Below are 22,223 nucleotides of genomic sequence, written 5' to 3' on the forward strand. Positions count from 1 at the left end.
TTAAAATGCTCACCGTAACGGTCCCTGGAGTTTAGGGCATTACAATTGTGCTCAAGGGTTGTTGTTAATTAACTTGTTCTTGGACCATAGGTAAGAAAACTACACCCAATACAATATATATGTGATTAGGGCTTGGCCTGGTTGTTAAATATGGATATGATTAGGGCTCAGGCCACTATGAATGTGCATGATTATGATTATGCATATGATTGTTTGATTAAGCGTGTTTGAATACTCTGTATCTGGATAATTGTTAAATGATGTATGCTTGTCTGCATTATCTGATTGAAAAGGCTTGACTTATAAGTCAAGGGAGGCAATAATGCGCTAAGTGCTGGTCGAAAGCATTGACTTATAAGTCAATGGCGGAAATAGTGGGCAGAGCGCATGCCGATATGGTTAGGCCTAATTAGGAGAGTGATATACGCTTGACCGACCTTATGGTCGCTTGGAAAATAAAGCGGCAGGTATGCTGGGCCAGCTTTAAGGCTGGTTATGCAGAGGATAGGGCAATGGACCCCAGGGTGACTCTATAATCCTATATCCTAGGGCAATGGGCTCTGGTGTGACTCTATGGTCATGTATCTAGGGCAACGGGCCACGGTGTGACAATGTAGTCACTTATCTGAATAAAATGCAAGCAAGAGTAGGGTTATTACGACTAGTCATGCTTATTATGATTATGTGATATGTTATTAACTGTAACGTCCCTAAGGTAGGGTACGTCTGCCACATACTCGTAATTCTAGGGTTTACGAGTATGTAAGGCACTTGACCAAAAGAATTAAATAAAATGATACGAAGAAATACAGAAAAATTTAAAACTTTTATATAAACTTATTAGAAGAAATTATTACACGTATGAATACTTTAAATTTAAGGCAGCCATATGAAAACTCTAAACCATTATTGCATTGCTACTGAGTCCGTGCTCCACAAGTTGCTCAACAGCTAAAGCCACACCTGGAAAAATGTTGGAAAATAACATAATGAGCTAACGCTCAGTAAGCAAATCTCATGCATACACATACACATGAATGTCGTGAGTTTGTAGTGCACATATACTAATATGCTGACTTATATACTTATGCATTTCATTTATTGCTCATGCACTTTCAAACTTTACTTTTATGCTCTTTCTTTTAGTTTCACATTTTTATGGGCCCAATATCACTTGTGCACACTGTTTGATTCAGCCAATGCCTGCAGGGCTTGTTACACATATCATATAGAATCCCATGGGTTCTCCTCCGGCTAGCCATCATCTCAGCTAGGCTCATCATAACACTCATTTCATCGTTGCCATAGCTGCCATACTTATTACACATATGGAGGAGAAAGACGGAAACATGGCAAACATATCTGAATGGTCAACTCTGACCTAGCCCACACTAGTGGGCAGCCACTATAAGTCTTATAGACTTCCGTCTTCTTTACTGAACTTACTTGATTGCTCCATCAAAACAGTGGCACCCTTTTTAAACATCTTATTATCACTTTGCTTAAGCCTTGTGTCATTAAAATGTTTAACTTTACATAAGACTTTTCAAGACATTTCATAACTTTTCTCATATTCATATGCATGGTCTTATATCACATAATAATGTATCACATAACTGTACATGCCATGCATACATGCTGATGCTGAAATGCCAATGTTCGTGTTCATGACTGATGTTGATGGTATTCAATCAAGGCATTGTATCACATCTCATATAACTCAAAACATCTTTAGTCATAATACATGAAGCTTTGGGTTGGTGGCGTTGTTATACCTTAACGTAGAGCTATGGCTCAGGTCTAAGGTTTCCAGCCTAAAAACTTAAACGCTTCATATATCATAACATATAACAAATCATGAACATAGAGTAATCCACATATCCATCAACATAAGAACACATACTTGCACATAATTCATATCATTCTTAACCAAGTAAGACATCTTTCACATATCACAGAATTCATCAAAGTCATATCACACAACACTATCATGATATTCATATAACCATTCTTCACATACTTATCATATGCATCATCATCATACCATACTTAACTCATCAGATGTACACAATCAATGTAGTCATGCATCTTACACTTAAGCACAAAAGGTGAGATTTACTTACCTTAGGTCCTTAGCTTATTTTAAAATTCCTCACCAAGAGTCAATCAATCAAATCCATACAAATCCTATTCAAGGCACATCATTTATTAAATTCTATCAAAATCATAAATATACACTATTGATAGTGTATATTAATAATACCAGAAACTATATAAATGATAATAATAAATTATTATCAATGTAATGCAATTAACTCTTCATATAAAACCATGCTTTAAACCTTGCTCATAAGATAATGTACCCTTATGATAATAATAATAATAATAATCCCAACAAAAATAATAATTATCGTCTATAATTAAACTTATTTCGATATTAATAACAAAATACTTCAATAGCAATACGTATATGGATGTATATATTCAAATAGTCATTTTATAAAAGAAATCATATTTTTAACATAAAGTTGTCATAATCAATATAATGATAATAATATAAATATAAATATTTATATTATTATTAATTAGTCATAATATCAATTCCAGTGATATAATAAATATACTTTCTCCAAACTGCACTGGTCTTACAAATATCAATAACTGTAAGAAACTAATATTTGATATTATTTTAATATTCAAATATTAATATACAATAATAATGGTTAGATAATAGGTTTACTATAAATCATACTTTTCATATATATATATATATATATATATATGAATCTGTATTCTTGATTTACTTAACAAAATAATAACAATAATAATTAAAATTACTTAATCATAATAATTTCCATATTAATATAAAATCAATTAAATATGTATTTTTATACTTTATTTAATATCTAATATTTTCTAGAAAATTAGACAGCACAACGGCTATAAAGTGGACAATTCCAAAATCAAAACCTGTATCAAAAATATATATAATCCCAGACAGCCAGTAAATTACAGAAAATATTCCATATATCAATAATATATAATTATATACCATAAATACACATAATAACAATTACTCTAATCAATCACAATTAAATCACAATATATAGGTTAAAGAAATTATACCAAAATGATCGGGTTCCACAATAAGTCAAACGATGATTTTCTGAGACTCAAAACGTACTTCGGAACCTCGAACACTAAGTTTCGACCGTCGGTCTACGGTGGATCGCGGTGGCTCGTGGTGGGCCCACCACCCAACTATGGTAGATGTAGGAACAAGTTATTGGGTTTTGAAGCCCACAACACGAGGAGCACGATGGTGGTGACGGATCGGCAAACGGATGCCCAAGGTGGCCGAATCGCAACTTTGAAGTCGCGGGGTGGCCGAACTTAAATCGAGTGGTTGAGGCGTTTAATCGGCGAGTGAGCTCTAGATTCCCGCGTGAGTCGATAGTTCGGAGGCCTCTGAATCCAACGGTCCGGCGCGTGGCTAAAAATGGTGGCCGGAAAGTACTCCTGCGTCGTCGGCAACAGTAATACGCAGAGGAGAGAGAGAGAGAGAGAGAGAGAGAGAGAGAGAGAGAGAGAGAGTTTCTGAGGAGAGAGAGAGAGTTTCTGAGGAGAGAGAGAGAGGGGCTCGGGTAAAATGAAAGGCTGAAGCCTTTTATTTTATTTTATTTTATTTATTTATTTATTTATTTTTAAAAATTACACTTGGACCCAAAATACTAAAATTCTTTTCAAATAAGCCCTTTAGCCAAACTTTCTTAATTTTATAAAAATCCCCAATTAAAATTATATGACATTTGGGTCCAATACTTGACTACTCAAGTTTCTCTTTCTTTAATCTCATTAAAAACATAAAATCATATTTTAAACACTATTTTTCCATTACTATTTCTTAAATTTGTAAAGTTGTACATTTTATGTATTAAAACTTTGATTTATAATAAATAAATGTATTATGAAAATGTTGGATATTACATTAACTGCCTATGAGCATGTTTAAGTTTTCTTGCTGAGCCTCGGCTCATAAGTGCTTTGTGGTGCAGGTAAGGGGAAAAATAAGTTGGACCAACCATGAGTTGGAGAGCTTCAGCGACGGCGTGTACATATGCGGCTGCTCGACCACCACGGTTGGGGTTTCTCGAAGGAACTAAGGTCAAACCCTATTTTACTGCTTAGGTCGGCTTGTTATAACTTTTTGAGTTGTAATTAACCTTTTAAATGTTATTTTGGGATCCCATGTATGGAATTAAACGTTTTAATGAAGTGGTTGATCATTTTGACCAAAATTTTTAACCTTAAACCGTTAATCACGTTTATGCCCAAAAGACTCGTTTACAGAGTCTAGCACTATTTAAATACACAATGTAACTATATTAGCTATTCAGGGCATTACAAACTAATTTGTTACAATAATTGTAAATAAGTAATTATATTTTAAAATTTTAAAATTATTTTATTTATCTTTCAATTTATTTTTTATCTTATTCCTTCAATGATTCTTATTTTTGTTGTATTAGATAACTTAATTAATTAATTGAAATTTATTAAAAAAAACAATTTCTTTTTAAAAAAATTGAATAAATTATATAAAGTGAAAATTTTTATTTCTATCTTTTGATTCGAATCAACTTCAGAAATGGTTGGTTTGGACTTATTCGGAACAAGTCTGGAACAAGTTAAACTTAAAAGGTCTGAATTTGATCTGAACAAGGTCTGAATTTGATCTGAACTTGGTCCAAACCTAGTCCGAACTAAGATTGAACTTCAGACATGTCCGAACAGGTTCACATCATGTCCAAAATTAGCCCGAACTATGTCCGAACTTAGTCCAAATTAAGTCCAAACTTAGTCTAAACTAGATCCGAACTTCAGACATGACCGAATAGGTTCTCACTATGTCCAAACTTGGTCCGAACTAAGTCCGAACTTGGTCCGAAGGATGTCCAAACCTGATCCCAGCATAAAAATTGCATATCACAAAAATCATATAACATTTTTCATCTCAACTTAAAAATCATATTATTTTGGCAAAGTGTCAACCCATAACACTTCCAAAAGCTAATATATACTGCTATATAAAACAACCATAATTTATAAACTACAATTACAATTACTCTTATCAACAACTTTCTTCCTTCAACTTTGAAAACTTCTCAAATAAAAAATAGTCATAATTTTATTTTCTTTTATTTTTTAAAACCCTTAAAAAAAATAATAAATAAAATAGCAAGAGGGCGAAAGTGAGCGGTAGTGTTTTGGCTCGGCAATCTTATCCGCTTTATCATCCGGCCAACACTATAACCCAAACTAAGAGAAAGACCAGAGACGAGAGAAAATGACGATACTCTCAGTCTCAGCTTCATCGTGTTCGTACATTTTACCATCGTCGTCTTCATCACTACCTTCGTCCTCAAGGCCCTCCTTCTCCCCTTCTTTCAACAGCTCTCAGACCCCTTTCCTTGGCTTCTCGGTGAGCCTTTCCAAAGGGCCTTGGCTCCCTACCACCTCCGCCATAGCCAAACTTCATCTAACTGGTGACAATGGGAGAAGGAGTTTACAGGTCCGTAGCCAGGAAATTTCTCGTGTTCCCCTTGACCAGCGCTGGATGTTCGATGAGGATGAAGCTGGTGGCCCTGTATGTTTTTTTTTTTTTTTAACTACTACACCGTCTTTCTTTTATGAATTACCTTTTTGTTTACTTAGAAAATGAAGATATGGGATTTTTTATGTCACATTCTGGACCCAGAAAGCGAATGTGACCTTAGCTAAGCAAAATGCATTTGAATTTTCTGGAATTCTGAAGCATTATAAAGAAAAATGGGTTTAAGTTATTAATTTTGTTTCTCATTTTTTAGGGGATTCAAAGTCATAATAACTGGTTGCCTATTCAATCATTATCGTCTAATACCATTTATTTGAAAGTAAATTGTACATGGTGTTATAATGTTCTATTTTTCTGAAAGTAACTTCTTTTAATAAAGTTCATTACCAGTCTGTAGGAAGGATTTGAACTTATGTGATGCTTTTAAACTTGCTTAAAAGGTTTCAGTTCTTTATGAGTGGAAACTGAAGGTGGAGAAGCACAATTAAGAAGATATAGTGCTGTTCTAATACTTTTTAATGTGGACCCTTTGCATAATTCACCTAAAGCTGAGATTTTGCAGCTCTTTTCTGCAAACTTGCTTCACTTAGATATGTTTTAAAAGAACCTCTCTTCCATTTGATGTTGCAGGACATTTGGAACAAGACTTGGTATCCGAAAGCAGTGGATCACATCAACACTGAAAAACCATGGTATATTGTTGATGCAACAGACAAAATTCTTGGGAGGCTAGCATCAACAATTGCAAATCACATCCGTGGGAAAAACTTGGCTACATATACTCCTAGTGTGGACATGGGGGCATTCGTTATTGTGGTAAGTAGTTTACTTAGTTATGTATGCATAGGTAATTTCTTCAAAATTACAGGGAATAAGTGTAAGCTGTGTCACAATTATTTCTTTGGAGTATATGAAATGATCAACACATACTTGTGGTGCTTGCATAGTGCTACATCTCATGAATTTCAGAATACTGTTCAGATGGATTGTGTGACTCCTGTAGCATCTCTCTCTCTCTTTTTATTAGCTTGTACTGTTATTGCTTTTAGTTTTTCCATTAAATAGCCGTAACCTCTAAGTTTAATCATTGTCATTAGCATTTGCTTATACTAAATACCATTTTTTAGCAACTAGAACTAGGTACTGGTTTCTCTTGACCAGAAGTAGATGCTGTGAAACAACTATTTTTTTCTTCTCATCCACAAACATAAGTGGATAGGTTTACATATTGATGCACATTTATTAGTATATCAATACGTCTATATATATTAGTAATGTCAAAGAGGATGAAATAATATTTTCGAGCTTGAACTACAGGTGAATGCAGAAAAAGTAGCTGTATCTGGAAAGAAACGAACCCAAAAGCTCTACAGAAGGCATTCAGGAAGACCTGGTGGTATGACTGTGGAAACTTTTGACCAGTTACAGCAGAGAATCCCAGAAAGAATTATTGAACATGCTGTTCGTGGAATGCTTCCCAAAGGGAGGGTGAGTTCCTAATCTAAGTCTGTCTATATTTGTTGTCGTAACTGATATGCATGTAGATAATCGGAAACACGCACTAATTATGGAAAGTTATTTTGTGTCTTTTACGGTTAGATTACTGAGTTTAAGATGAGGAATGTACTAAAATTTGGTAATTGGTGTTTTGTGTGATAAAAACTGGATGAGTTATGTGCTTTAAAGCAGTTACTTTTTCATGAAAGCCATTATTAAACCTCTGCAGTTTTAACTACCATCCTGCCACAAGAAATGAGATAGTCTTGCTTTGCAGTATTATGTAGTTTTGTTGAATGTATTATTTTGGGTTAAGCATAATCATAATTAATTTTGTGACCGTATAGTCTTGCCTTCATCCCATTACCTTAGGAAGGATAGTGCAGGAATTGTCAAATAGCTGCCCCTATTCAATTCTTAAGTGGATAATGGTTTGTGCAGCTTGGCAGAGCACTCTTCAACCACCTGAAGGTTTACAAGGGCCCAGATCATCCTCACGAGGCCCAGCAGCCTGTTGACTTGCCCATAAAGGACAAAAGAATACAGAAGCAAAGATAGACTTGAAGCAACAAGTCTAGAACAAGATTCAATGAACAGTACACTTTTAGCCCATGGAAGCAACGCCTTCGTGTTTTTGGTTACTGTCTTGAGTTTCATGCCTCAACTTACCATGTGGAAGCCTTTTGCTTATATTGTGTCCTGTTTGGTGATGCTTGTGTTATCATTCTATTTTCTTTCCTTCCATTGTCCAGCCAATTTGAGAAGATGCTTATTTTGTAGGTGTCAGCTACTTACCTGTATTTGTATTTTGATATGCAATTAATATTACAGCATCATTTAACTTATTCACTCAGCAATAAACATTTATGTTTGTGACTGTACTGGGGTATGAGGAGGCATTCCCGACCTTTTTTCGAATATTTATATCGGATTAAATCACTAAATTGGAAACGAATGCACCGATTGATCTAGTTTTTTATACTATGTTTAATGGCTACCTTTAGATCATGATTCTATTTAGTTTAAACTATTATTCTATTTTCATAAAAATTCTCAAACCAAAACCCGTTGCCTTACCACTTGGGTTATATGGATACGGTGCTTTACCCGTAGACGCTTCTCCAGCTCTCGCAAGAATTGTATGGGAGTCGTCCTCGGAGGGACTTCCCGAATGACCGGAGCCTCTTCCCTCATTTAATCAATGTTATTGTTAACTTGTACAGTTCACACTCTTTGGCTCTACCCATAATTATCCAGTAATAGGTCTTTCACAACCTTAAAAATGGCTCTTCAACAACTCTCATCTTTGCTTCCCAACCAGAAAGCAAAGTTCCCATTGTCTAAGAAGCTACTTGGACTGGCAATACGCCTTACCGATATTTTAGAAAAGAGAGTTTTTATCTAGCTCCAACATTTTTTTATCATTGACTAATCATGATCTAGACTCAAACATGTGAAGATTTGTTCTTCGGTGCTTGCCTTGCAGGTGTTAATGATCTCATTCCAACCAAGACCAGGACCAAGACCAAGACCAGGTTTAAGTTTTTGCTTTATTGGCATTTGAACAAAAGACAACTGTTTCACTGCCTAATTATGAGTTCAATTCTAACTGCTGAGCAAAACTGCATACAAGATTTCATTCCAAACATCAGGAACACCAGGTAGACACCAGTGGCTGCAGTCCACTGAGGTCTTGTTTATGGTACCATAGAGGGAAGGATGACCATCTTTTCTCAGCTGTGTGAGCAATGTAATGTCCAGCAAATAGACCTTCTTTCCAAGGGAACTTGTTACATTCTTTACAATGACTTCACCTGGGTGGGTAGGGCCTGGATACTCGGAACCCTTGACAGGTTGGGTTTGCCCTTGGCAATTCCTTGCCTTTGGATCACCCCATTCCGAGCCACTAAAAGAAGTGAATCCATCAATATACATGCTTATAAACAGAGATCAGCAAGCTAGTGTTGAATAACACAAGTAGAAGAAGGGCTCACTTGATATGAACAGCTGAAACTCCTTGGAAAAACACTCTAGTCCTTGAAGTGTCAATATTAGTATCGACCCATTTAGCCCATGTTGTTAAAGCTATTTTGAAAGCCAATAAACGATTCATTTCTTTCACTATCTTATCTCCCACTTGAAAATAATCCCATCTGCAACACCAAAATAATAAGACTGTTTAGTTATTGATTCCAAACTAACAAAAAAATTTGTAATGTCTGACAGTAAGTAAGAACAGGTATTGTTCAAGGGTATAAGAGTAAATTACTCATCATGAATAAGGATCATATGATAAAACTCACATGAGAAAGATATTGTGCTTCTCGATGCGTAAATGTATCACTATAGTTTCATATTGACATGAATGAGTGAATGATGGTTAGGCCCTACAACTAAGTTTTCACATACAACTCACATGAGTATTAGTAGCATCCTATATAGTTTATAGGGTTTTATATATTTTTTATATTGTGTTTTGTCTAATTATTATCTATTTGTATTCTGTGTTTGGACAAATTATTTTTTTGGATCTGTGTTTTGCAAAATGGTTAAAATAGATCCTTAAATCCAATTTTGATGAACAAAAAATTAAATATAACAACACAGTTGTTATACAACATGATTGGTTGTGTTTTTGTTATTAGTAGTTAGTTTGGTGAAATATTTGTGATTTTAGTTAAAAACTTTGATTAAAATTGAGTTTATAAGTCTATTTAAACTAATTTACAAAACACAAGATCTAAAAAGTAATTTGTCAAAATAAATGGTCAAACAGATAATGCAACAAAACACAAGTATAAAAAAGTATAATCTTATGAGTCTTTATGTCTTTAGTTTTTTAGTATAAAACGTACGTTTTAGTGCGACCAGTATGAGTCCACCAGTGATAAGTGTTGAAGATGACCGTGTCTACTTTCTTCCATTCTTTGCCGTAGCTGATGGAATCCAGCTTTAGCACTGTCCCTATTTTTTCTTGAACCAAATCTACCAGAAACCCATTTTTTTGAAACATAATTGACACATCGTATTCCTACATCACAAACAACAAAGTTGAAATTATGTAAAGATATTATGATTAAAATGATATGTAGTCTTAATTAACATTACAGATAGTCAGTCAAATAGTATACCGGAAATGAAAATGTGTGAAGCCAACCAGACTGAGTTAAGTTGTACTTAGAATTTGGGACTGCGGTGTAAAGCATGCATGTGAGTGACTGCCACATATTGTTACTGAGTGAGTCCCCAACAAACATTATTTTTTTCCCTCTGTTTCTCTCCAACATATCTCGACCATCAAACCTGAAGTAACAATTTTAATCTAATTTAATAGTGACATTCACACTAATATTTTTTTTTTAGAGAAATTGACAAGAATGAACTTTTTTTCTTTTAAGTAATTTTGTATTCTAACATCCTTTTGATAATTTTTTGTAAAATGTTATTCATATGAAAAATTCGATTATTTGTCTACTGAATTTTTTGACAAGATGTCTAAAATTGTCCGAAACCAAAATAGCTATAAAATATTGGTTATTTTAAAAGAAATGATACACTAATTACACACGAAACATGAAAATTGTAAAAACTTATCATACATTGATATAAATTCATAGTTTTGCAATAAAATCATTTTGTGCTTTACCAGTGTCAAAATCTGAGCTGAACTAAAAATCCATGCATGATGCACCCTTTGGCTTTGAGAAAATGGGATTTGAACAAGAGATTTTTATCATTACCATTCACTAAATATAAAAAGTAAAGAAAAAACTCATTGAAAAAGTTAAGACTAAGAGAATATATGTACATGTATATTATTATACCTTGGTAGATAACAATCCTTGGGTTTCCATATATATTTGAGGTAGTCCTTATCAGGTCTACCATTTTTGAGGCAATTGAAACCAATGAAGGGGCAGCTATTTTCATCATAAAGAGGAGAAGATGATGAGTTATCCAATACCCAACTCCCTTCAAAAAAGTCACAGTTCTGGCCATTTTCTTCAGAAGAAACTAGTTGCATGGCTGATAAGATTACCAGCACCACCACCATAGAACCAAACCACCAATATTCCATTGATGATAATGAGATTATTGCCTATAGCAAAACATAACAGCTTATTGGAATGTCTGATTTTTACAGTCTAATTCAATTTCAATGTATGTATACATACAATGTAAATTAATCAATCTTTAAGACAGAGAAAGAGAGAAAGATTTGGGAGCAATTACCAAGAATTTTTTGCTATATGATATATCCTCTTTTGGAAAGAGATTTTATAATATTCTAGTTTAGTTTCTATTAAGATAAAGTAAAATATCTCTGTGTTGTTGGTATATATGGAAATGTACTCATAGATTTTATGTTTTTCCAAAGAAAAGGACTAATTTGTCTGAGTAAAAGGATATGTATAACAAAGTTTAAAATAGGAAATATATTTTCACAGCCGGCAATAGTATATGTGGATGGACTCAAATTCAGTATATATTTTCTGTCTAATAATGTTCTACCAATAAAAAAAAAAAAACTTTTATTTAAAATTATAACGTATTTTGTTTTGCTGTTATTACTTCTCCACATTTTGTTTTTTAAATAAAATTATAACATTGATTTAAAGAATGTTGTTTTTGAATCAAAGAATAAATTTTTGTTGGGGAGTTTTTGTTGTTGTGATTTATTGGTCTCTTTATTCATTGGAATATGTTTGTTACTAAGATTTGTTGGCCCCTTGTATCCACAATCCATTGAAAAACACTGTAGAAGACATTAAAAAAAATTAACAATATAGAAAGGGAATGTAGAGAAGTTAACAGAACAGTTATAACTTATATGAGGTGAATGAGTTATTATTTTATATAATTTGATTTTTTTTTAATTGGCCCTGGGCCTAACTCCTAAGTCAATCTTCTTGTGAAAAATAATAATAATAATTATATATATTAATAAATAAATAATAATTTTTTAACAATGAAAGCAGGAGTGATTAATAGAAAAAAACCATTTCTACCAAAAAAAACATATAATGAATAAAATCTAAGACAGGAAATAATAAATAAATATTACACATGTTTTTTTCCTCCCTAAAGTAATACAAAAATAACTTTTTAAGACTTTAGGTAAATATTTAAATTATTATTTTAAATCTTTAATTCTATTTTTTTTTTTAAAAACTACACTTAGTACAATCTATTTTATTTTAATAGAATTAAGACTATTTTTTTTTCTTTGTTTTAAGTTAAGTTTTTTCAAATTCTTAAAATTATAAAACAAATTTTTTTATAAGAAATAATACAATATATAATATATAAGTAATTTTTTTTTTTATCAAGAAAAAGAAATTTTATTGATCAAACAGACAATACAACTGCAGGCCAGAGCTAAAGCTGCCCCTCAATTACAAGCTAGAAATAAATTGTATCTTGAGTATAGCTCTAGAAGACAAATTCTTGAATCTAAGATTAAGATCAAGAATCCTAGCTATTACAGAATTTTTAATCAGATTAACAACATAATAAATCGTGAGGCAACTGTTGTCAAAATAACATCTATTACGGGTATACCAGATGAAATATACTGAAGCAGCAAGAGCAGCTACAGTGACCCAGTCCCTAGAGCTTTTCCTGTCTGCAGACAACCAATTACACCATTCAGTAAAATTTGAGGGCCAACAGAGACCACATAACCACTCAAAAACATACTGAACCACTCTCTTTGAAAAGACACACTCAAAGAAAATATGAGAATGACTCTCTTCTTCAAGCTCATAGATCAGGCACACCAGAGAAGGAAGAGTTATGTGACAGTGATGCAAGAGATCTCTAGTGGGCAACTTTTGATGAAAAGATTGCCATAAAATGAATCTGTGTTTAGGCACTGAAATATTGCACCAGACAGATTTCATACTTGGGTTTGGCGTGCCAGGAAGAAACAAAAAATAAAGCCTGTTAAGATTCAATTTCCCCTGAATTGTAACTGATTCCAGAAGAGAAGTAGACAAAGATTTACTTATCTTGAGCAGTTTTTTCCAAAACCAACTTGAATCTTGGTGCAACCAATAATCCCAAATCTGAGTCCCTTTCAAGTAAATTCAGTTAACCCACTTACCCAAAGAAAATCCTGTTTAGAGGAAATAGCCCAGATAAATTTGGCAATCATTACTCTATTCCAAAGAGACCCCTCCTTGAAACCTAAACCTCCATGACTTTTTGGGCTATAGATTTGCTCCCAAGAAGTAAGATGAAACTTGCTCCTAGTACCTTTTCCTCCCCATAAAAACATTCTACAAAGGTGGTCAATCTCTCAAATGACACTCTGAGGTAAGTAAAAAATAATCATCCAATAGTTCCTAATGCCCAACAGAACAGTTTGAATCAGCTGGACACGCCCTGCATAGGAAAGGTTCCTGCTAGCCCAAACAAACAGTCTCTGTCTAATTTTCTTAACGATTAAATCACAATTCATTGCTTTCCATTTTGTTGGTCTCAAAGGCATACCAAGATAAGTCAAAGGAAACTCCCCTTCAGCCAGCTGAGAGAGATTCAGCAGAATACTTTTATCTGGGTCCGAAACACCACCAAAGTAAATTCTAGATTTATTTTTATTGATAACCATTCCTGAAGCAGAGGATAAAGCATCTAAGGTATGTTGAATAATCTAAATAGAGCTGGTATTAGCTTTACAAACAATAAGAAGATCATCAGCAAAACAGAGACTAATTATGTTTAAGGTTTTGCATAAAGGATGAAACTTGAAACCTTTATCCTTAGCAGCTTGAAAAAGAGATCTGGTAAGGTACTCCATAACTATTACAAATAGTAAAGGTGAAATGGGGTCACCTTGGTGAAGACCTTTACCACCTTGAAAACTATCTTGAAGCCGCCCATTCATCATTAGATAGTAGGAAGAACCTCTCATACAGATCATGACCCATCTGATAAAACGACCAGGAAACCTTAATGCTTTCAGCAAATTCTCCAAGAAATCCCAATCTACGGAGTCATAGGCTTTGCTCAAATCAATCTTCATCAGACAACGGGATGAACTATGTTTCCTTTTATATCCCTTAATGAGATCTTGGAGAATAAGAACATTATGAGCAAGAGACCTATCATTTATAATAGCCCCTTGGTTCTGGTTTATCAGATTAGGAAGAATATCCACCAGCCTATGACAGAGCATTTTTGAGATGCATTTGTAGATAGCGATACAGGCAATCGGTCTATACTCAGCTGCAGTAGTCAGGTGGTCAACCTTAGCAATGAGGGTAAAGATAGTGTTATTCAAAGATTTAGGTATATGTCCTGTGTTAAAGAATTCAAGAATAGCCTTAGACACCTCCTTTCCTATGTCTTTCCATAAGCTTTTAAAGAACCCAGCCCCAAAACCATCTGGGCGTTTAACTTCTTGGCTTGAAAATATATAAGTAATTTTATTGTCATTATTTATTTATTTATTTATTTTTATTATAATTCTATATTTAATATTATATTATATATATTTTTGTTATTAAAAAATTCATATTTGTCTTTTAAACACTTTAATTTTTAATTATGAAGTCCATATTTTATTTTATTGTATAAATATGTAATCATAAATTAATATTTTTTATTTATGAAATAAAAAATAATATTTTTGAACAAATGAAATAAAATATATTTAATTTAGGGTGAATTTGTATAATTATGAGTTAAAAATATAACTCTTCTAATATATTTATTCAAATTGAATGATGAATTCTACTAGAGGATTAGTTATATTTGAACATAAATCTTATGTATTTGTGTAAAAAAAAAACATAAATCTTCTGTCAAATTACGTGTCTTTTTCTTTGTGAAATGTAATGTTCTAGAAATATCATTTTCTTAAAATTGGCTTGGTCGCGAAGAAAAGTGCTTCGGAAAGTTAACAAAACCCTATATAAATAAATACACTAATATATTATTAACGGTATTTAACAACACTCAAAACCCGCAATTCTCCTAATCGGATTCACCAGCTTCAAATCATCTCAAAATGGTGAGGAAATTTTACTAAGTCATTGCTTTCGGTTTTGGTAATTCTAATTTGGGTCTTGAAATGTTGTTTCGGCGATTTGGGTTCTCTATTTTGTGTTATTTGATTTCTGGGTCTTGCTTTTCTGAAGAATTTTGTTTCTTTTTAGGCTTAAATCCTAGGGGTTTCGTTTTTTAACTGAATTTCTCGATGAAGTTTTTGTTTTGATTGAGTGAATTCCTTGACGAATCATGTTTATTCTGTGTAAAGTTTGCACCTTTTCTCCCGATAGAGGTGACTGATTTGCAAATTTTGGTCTCAGACTTCAGCAATGATGGCGGGATTTGCAGTAGCTGCAGCAGCATATGCTGGTAGATACAGCATTCTGGCTTGGCAGGCCTTCAAAGCAAGACCACCCTCTGCAACACTACGCAGATTTTATGAAGGTGGTTTTCAACCCGTTATGAACCGAAGAGAGGCGGCTCAAATACTTGGAGTCAGGTACCCATTTTCATCTCTATGATGTTTTCCGTTATATATGTTATATGGCCATGGTGATGAATGGGCTTGCCATTGGATTGTGAAGCTCAGCCTTGTTGTGTAGGATGGAGTAGCTAGCGAGACCCTGATATTCAAATAACAGAAGTTGATAACGTTTCTGATATTGCTATGTTCGAACTTTTTTGAAATGGCGTTTTGAACTTTAGTCTTAACAACATTGCTACTTTTATTTGTTCTAGTACTTTGAGTTATATGAATAATTATTATTATGTTTTGATTTCTAATCTGTGAATAACATATTTTCGCGTGATTTTCTCATTGTGTGTAGTAGTATGCCAGCCGTTAGGGATATGTCGGTCATCCATGTCTAGGTTGGAAAACAAATGATATTGGTGTCGTTGTTAATGTCACAATATTGGAGCATTTTGAAATGGTTTTTCGATTTAGTAAATTTTTAAGTGAGGATCTAGTCTGGGTGCGGTAAGTATAAGAGTTCATCTAGTTCCAGGTCCTTGGAAATGGCTAATTTAGTGATAAATTTGAGCTTGAGCTGAATGAATTACTTTATTTTGTGGTTGTGGCACAAGGAGATTAGTTCATAAGCCTCGAAAGTTCCCACTAGCTCAAATGGTCAGGCATGTATGTGGTTTGCTCCCACTAGGTCTTAAGTTCAAGTCCTTGAACCTACATAGCAGTTACTATAGTTTTTTACTCTCCAAATATTGTAAGCCTCTTAGTCTTGGGTTAACTCAAATGGTCAGGCATGTATGTGGTTTGCTCCCACTAGGTCTTAAGTTCAAGTCCCTTGTACCTACATAGCAATTACTATAGTTTTTTTTTTGATAAAGCCCAAGAGCCTACAAAAATCACATCTATTGTAAGGTTAGGTGGAGAGCTTAGTTTTTCTTTAAAAAAAGAACAAAGTGAGAGATTAGTTCATACTTTCTTAAACTTGACTCTTGAGCAGCCATTTAGCCAAGAATGGTAGCTCAAACACAGTGGATTGTTCCCACAAGATTCGAGGATAGAGTCCCCCTTTGGCATCTACCTAGTATTTGTTTTAGTTTTCTGTTTTTTATCTACCTAGTATTTGTTATCGTTTTCTGTTTTTCAAATATAGTAGGGTTAGGTGAGGGGGGCAGTTTCAAAACAGGAAAAAAAGAAAAAGAAACTTGAGCAGCATTACAACCCTGTTATTCATTCCCATTAATCCTGCTGTTCCTTCCACTCTGCATTGACTTCATCTTCGTTACATGTTTTATTTAGTATTTTTATTTTTGATGTATTTTCTCTCCTTTTGTATGATCGGCTATTAGTTAATGTAACATTTTTTTTTGACAGGGAAAGAACTCCGATAGAAAAGGTTAGGGAAGCACATAGAAGGGTGATGGTTGCAAACCATCCAGATGCAGGTGGTAGCCATTACCTTGCGTCGAAAATCAATGAAGCCAAAGATATTTTACTTGGAAAAACCAAGGGTGGTGGTTCTGCCTTTTGATGCGTTTTTCATGATCTTACTAATGCTGATTCTTCGAGAGTTTGGAAATATACGAGTTTGAGGAGGTTGGGCTTCACTTCATATCATTATTTCCGTGTAATTGTATACCATAAGACCTCTGAATTATAAGAGAATTATTTTTAGTCATTCAAATTATTTTTGGGGTCCTATAATTGTATTCTGATTGCTTTTCTTTCATTTTATAAACCCTGGCAAGAAAAATGCCAATTTACTTCTACAACTACAAGGATATCCCTCAAAACATTATAGGAATATACTCATTTGGTACTTTATGTTTTTACAAAGTATCATTTTGGTACCCTCTGTTTTCAATAATGCTCATATGGTATCTTATATTTTAAAATCGTACATATTTGGTACCCTAAACTCAGATTTGATAGGTAAAATTTTGTCAATTTAATTAAACTACTGTCAAATATATTGTCAAATATATAAGATACAAATTTAAATTTAATTACATAATTACATATAACTGATGACAGTTTGATCATATTGATAAAATTTTATTTATCAAATATGAGTTTAGGGTACCAAATATGTACAATTTTAAAATACAAGTTACTATATGAGCATTATTGAAAACAGAGAGTATTAAAATGATACTTTGCAAAAACACAGAGTACCGAATGAATATATTTCCAACATTATATGATAATATGAGAATAAGCTTGAATAGGAAACACAAAATTGGTAGCATTTCTTTTTGGTTGATGTATATGTATCATTTTGGCAAACAATGATGTTATTAAGCCAGACTAAAGTAAGCATAAAATGCAAGTGTCAGCACTAGAACTCAATTATTCTCGTACAACAAATTTTCTCGTCTCTATTCATGTCGAGGGATTACTAATCAAAACTTTTGAAACATAAATATTAAGCTAAAACTTATCTTTCAGGCTCCACTAAGGCTCGGAGCTACCTGTGTGGTATTTACATGTGAATGTGGGAAATTAAAAACCTATGATATCCACTTCACGTATTATTATTATTACTGTTACAGTGTGTGAGACTGAGAGGCAAGCAATTCATGGCTTCTCTTGTTCATTTTCTTCCAATGGAGTTTGCTCCAATTCCTTATTATTGAAGATTGGACCTTGGGGAGGTCCAAAGAGTGTGGAAAGTATCTTCCGATGGCATTCATCACAGAAAAAGTAGTAGGAGAAGTGGCCTTCATTAGGGAGCTTGTGCACTATGGCTTCTGGTAAAACCCGGGCTATATAGTCGGCCATTGATGATGGAGCCACGTGGTCATCCATGCCCTGTTCAGCAATGAAACAAAAACCATTTAAAACTTTTTAAGATATCATAATACATTACCAAGATATACCTCAGATTTCAAAATTAATTTTAACTAGCAGAGTTTCACCAAGGTCCAGCGTCCAAGTATTGATAAACTTCATAGACATTTCCAGGGATTCAAGTAATAGGCATTATAAGTATATTTACTGATCCTTAACGAAAATAATTGCAACATAAAAAGATTTGGAGATGAATGAGGATTAAGGAATAAAAAACTGAGTCATCCTTCCTCAAATTGACCAATTATACTAACTAGGTGAACGCATGAATGGATAAAACAGTGGAACACTTTTACCATTTCTTATTCCACTCCTGATTAGTAGACATGGCTTATTTCTTGGAAGTGAAAATTTTCACATATCCAGTCAGTATTTGGCCTAGAAACCGGGGAGATTTGCACAAACCTGCCATATGTGTATTTGGCCTAGAAATCCCGTCAGTTCGCATTCTGCCTGACTGTACATGGATTTGAGCCAAGGAAGAATTCCTCTACCTTGACACCTTCTCTGCACCCGAAGTTCTGACAACTTAAAACCCCAATCTGATACTTGCAAAACTGCTTCTTCTATGAATGGTTTTACGTTTCCCTGGCGGATTGATTCCTCCATATTTCTATCCCACAGTTCTTCAAATACTGGCTCTTCAATTAGAACTTCGTCCTGCAAATGTCAAGATTAAGATATGTTATACATAATAAGCAATCAAATGAATTTTCCTAAGGGGTATCTACTATCATATTCTACAAAATTACCAATGAACTATGTGAAGACCAGCAGTTGCTAGCTACTCTTGCAAAGGCAGAAAAAAGTGCACATTTCTTTTTTCTTACTAATGAACCAAGTAAAAACCAACAGTTATACTCTTACAAAAGCAGCAAAAAGTTCATATTTCTTCTTTTTACTAATAAACCATGTAAAAACCAGCAGTTAATACTTTTTCAGAGGCAGAAGAAAGAGCATCTCTCTCTCTCTCTCTCTCTTAATAAATAAGCAACCACTCAAAATATTAACAAAAACAACAAATTTTTATGTTTTGTAGTAAATATAAGATGAACAGCAACTCACCTTCTTTCCCAGCGAGACAGATAACCACTTATCAATCCGCTCTAGTTTTCCAGATAAAAAGGTCCGATGATAGAAAGAGGAGAGAAATCTAGGAAATCTGCGAGCTAAGAAATACATAAATTTTCTTCTTGGCATCCAATTCTCCCATGTCCTTTTCATCTCTTCTCTGGTCATGCCAGGCTCATATGGATTCATAATTGGGGCCAACAACGCTGCACCTGAAAATTCAGTCAAGATTTCTCAAAAAATCAATTTCATGCTTAATGTGGCATCATAACAAAACAAAAGATCAAATGTGCAGAGATGGACAGTAACAACAATGGTAGGCATAGATTGGACACACACACTTTAATATTCTACAGTAAGACACAAATTAATGATATTATCAGAAATTCTCATTAAAATAAAGTTGCCAAAATAAAAAGGCAGGGACATCATTTGTAAATATGAATATTCTCAAGTACCTAACACCACCCAAACAGAAGTTAAATCATCATACAAGATCTATGCAAAAAATGATCATATACCTGCAACTTTGTCGGGAATGTATTTAAGTGCAGCCCAAGCATGCATGCCTCCGCTTGAGTGGGCTAGCACCCAAAACTTATCTTCAACACCGACAGCATTGGCTAGGTGCAGCATATCCAATGCTGATGAGTTGAGATTTCTGTTGGGATGAGGGTCACTCTCCCCAAAACCAGGAAGGTCAAACATGACCAAGCGAATACCAAACTCTTCAAGTAAAGGCATCTTAATTCCAGGTATACCTTATGAAAAGAGAATGAAAGATTCAATGCTTAATTTTCCCCAAAAGAGTGAATTGCAGTATCACAAGTAAAATTTAAATTAGGGGAAGAATTTTACCTGCAAGCCGAGATGAAAGGAAAGAATGTGGAGTAATTATAGTAAATCTAGCTATGTCAGCTGGGACACCTTGTTCGTGATAAGCCATGTGTCTCCCATCTGGAAGTTGTATACGGGAAGCATTTGGAGGATGTATTCTCACTTTCTTCATTGGCGGGGCCAAGCTTCCATGATGATTATTTAGATTCATAGCTGCACATTTATAAATTGCAAGTAAAACTTCTACATAGATTATACCACCCAAAAATGGCAAAAGAAAAACCAAGTTCAGTCAGTACTGAATTCTCCACCGACAACGTCTCAAGCTACCCAGAGAAAGCCTTGCATATTCTATAACGGACTACCTAAAAAGTTAGGATCGAGGGCAATAGCTAAAACGGGAAAATTCCGTACAAGCAGACTATTCAATATATTCTGTCAAGAAATCTTCAAGTCCTCAGCCGGAAACGAATGAAATCCCTTTTATTTTTCACTTTATTCATTGGTGTATATATAAAAATAAATCGCACTCACATCTTTGCTTTAACACTTAACAGTGATCTGCTATTCTACAAAACTACATTAGTGTTATCCTGTATCACTCAGAATCATCAAAGATTAGAATCAAATAACTGAATTCAAATACAAAGAAAGTACCTCTGCAACTCAATCACCTAGAGAATCAAAATCTTCATTAACCCCAAAAGAATCACGAGTAGTTTACCTGCTAGTGCGAGGATGAAGACAAAGAAGATGACGGGCCAAGCGTGAGCCGGATCGCGATCCTCAGGCAAAAACTCATTGAAGTAACTCAACCTGTCCGAAGCTTTAGCGATCGGCTTCTCAAGCTTTCGCACAATGTACGAATCTTCAGTCAGGAAGCTCTGCTGAACAATGTCCCTGCATCCTCTCCCCAAATCCAAGAGAATCTCGCCCCAAGCAATGGCGAAGCCTTTCACCTGTTCCTTCAGGCTCTCGGCCGGAGCCTCCTCCGATTTGTCGTTTCGCGGCTCGTCGGAGGAGGAGACGAACTCGGTCGGTATCGTTTCTGTATCAAACGACGGCGTTGAGAGAAGGATAGGATCAGCGGCGTACCGTACTCCGGTGTCCTCGATGAAACTGGCGAACTCGTCTCGCCACGTGTTGGATCCTCTTACCTCCGCCATGTTTGTTCCCCACTGAAAAAGAGCATACAGTCAAGCAAGACGAACCATGTGAGATTAGGCACTACTAGTACTGCTACTTCACCTATATATATCTAGAGAGAGACAAATGCCTTGGTTTTAGTGAGGAAAATTCACAAGGTAATTATGTCAATAAAAAGCACAATTAGAACAGAGCTAAAACTGCAACTTTCCAAGCGTGACATTCAAGCTACTTTTGTTTATTCCATTCCATTCCATTCAAAGGAATATAATTATATAAAATAAAAAAGAAGAAAAAGGGAAAAAGTAGCAGTTGAATGCTCTCAATTAACTTTCCAACACTGAAAACCGTTAGCTACTCTCATAATCTGATATTCACCAACCTTTTTTTTTTTTTTTTTGAAGAATAGACTGGTTAACTGATCGTGTCCGCCATTGCTGGCTTTTTAAGTTTCCTTTAATGTTTCACGGTTTTGATTAAGACTGGAAGATGAGCTTGAGTTGTTGAGATGACGTCACATATAGGATGTGTGTTGAAGTTGAACGGTGTGGATTCTTCCACGTCATCAACAGCCACGCCGTACTGTTAACGGCTGACAACCGGTTTGGCCGGTGCGTGTCGTGTGGTCCAGAGCTTGCGGTGTGTCCAGTGTCTACCTGATATTGCCGGTGAGCGAGTATTGTGCGGTGGTACCATGTGGCTTGAGAATGTTCTCTTCTTTTTACAACTTTTTTTTATTAATTTTTT

At 34.4% G+C, this 22,223-nt stretch overlaps 4 protein-coding genes across 5 annotated transcripts; 2 read left to right on the forward strand and 2 right to left on the reverse strand.

Moving 5' to 3' along the window:
- Nucleotides 1-5,258: 5,258 nt before the first annotated feature.
- LOC133794104 (large ribosomal subunit protein uL13c) lies at nt 5,259-7,988 on the forward strand. Its single transcript, XM_062231298.1, has 4 exons — nt 5,259-5,647; nt 6,245-6,430; nt 6,932-7,102; nt 7,553-7,988. The coding sequence occupies exons 1-4, from the start codon at nt 5,348-5,350 to the stop codon at nt 7,667-7,669; spliced, it is 774 nt and encodes a 257-aa protein (XP_062087282.1). The 5' UTR covers nt 5,259-5,347; the 3' UTR covers nt 7,670-7,988.
- Nucleotides 7,989-8,510: 522 nt separating this feature from the next.
- Nucleotides 8,511-14,291, reverse strand: LOC133793594 (protein trichome birefringence-like 42). Its single transcript, XM_062230907.1, has 8 exons — nt 13,868-14,291; nt 13,607-13,726; nt 12,688-12,737; nt 10,936-11,210; nt 10,243-10,414; nt 9,967-10,142; nt 9,106-9,264; nt 8,511-9,017 (listed from the first exon to the last, which is right to left on the reverse strand). Exons 1-8 carry the CDS (start codon nt 14,289-14,291, stop codon nt 8,717-8,719), a joined length of 1,677 nt encoding a protein of 558 aa, XP_062086891.1. The 3' UTR covers nt 8,511-8,716.
- Nucleotides 14,292-14,972: 681 nt separating this feature from the next.
- Nucleotides 14,973-17,344, forward strand: LOC133794106 (mitochondrial import inner membrane translocase subunit TIM14-2-like). Its single transcript, XM_062231301.1, has 3 exons — nt 14,973-15,128; nt 15,427-15,605; nt 16,947-17,344. The coding sequence occupies exons 1-3, from the start codon at nt 15,126-15,128 to the stop codon at nt 17,101-17,103; spliced, it is 339 nt and encodes a 112-aa protein (XP_062087285.1). The 5' UTR covers nt 14,973-15,125; the 3' UTR covers nt 17,104-17,344.
- Nucleotides 17,345-17,885: 541 nt separating this feature from the next.
- LOC133794105 (uncharacterized) lies at nt 17,886-21,975 on the reverse strand. Of its 2 annotated transcripts, XM_062231300.1 has the most exons (7): nt 21,859-21,975; nt 21,055-21,508; nt 20,352-20,543; nt 20,015-20,254; nt 19,488-19,705; nt 18,828-19,082; nt 17,886-18,383 (listed from the first exon to the last, which is right to left on the reverse strand). In XM_062231300.1, the coding sequence occupies exons 2-7, from the start codon at nt 21,494-21,496 to the stop codon at nt 18,150-18,152; spliced, it is 1,581 nt and encodes a 526-aa protein (XP_062087284.1). In that variant the 5' UTR covers nt 21,497-21,508; nt 21,859-21,975; the 3' UTR covers nt 17,886-18,149. The 2 variants fall into 2 exon arrangements, with proteins under 2 accessions (XP_062087284.1, XP_062087283.1); XM_062231299.1 differs by lacking the exon at nt 21,859-21,975 and having other exon boundaries at nt 21,055-21,811.
- Nucleotides 21,976-22,223: the final 248 nt, after the last annotated feature.

The sequence above is a fragment of the Humulus lupulus genome, chromosome 8, assembly GCF_963169125.1.
Source record: "Humulus lupulus chromosome 8, drHumLupu1.1, whole genome shotgun sequence".
Classification (NCBI taxonomy): Eukaryota; Viridiplantae; Streptophyta; class Magnoliopsida; order Rosales; family Cannabaceae; genus Humulus; species Humulus lupulus.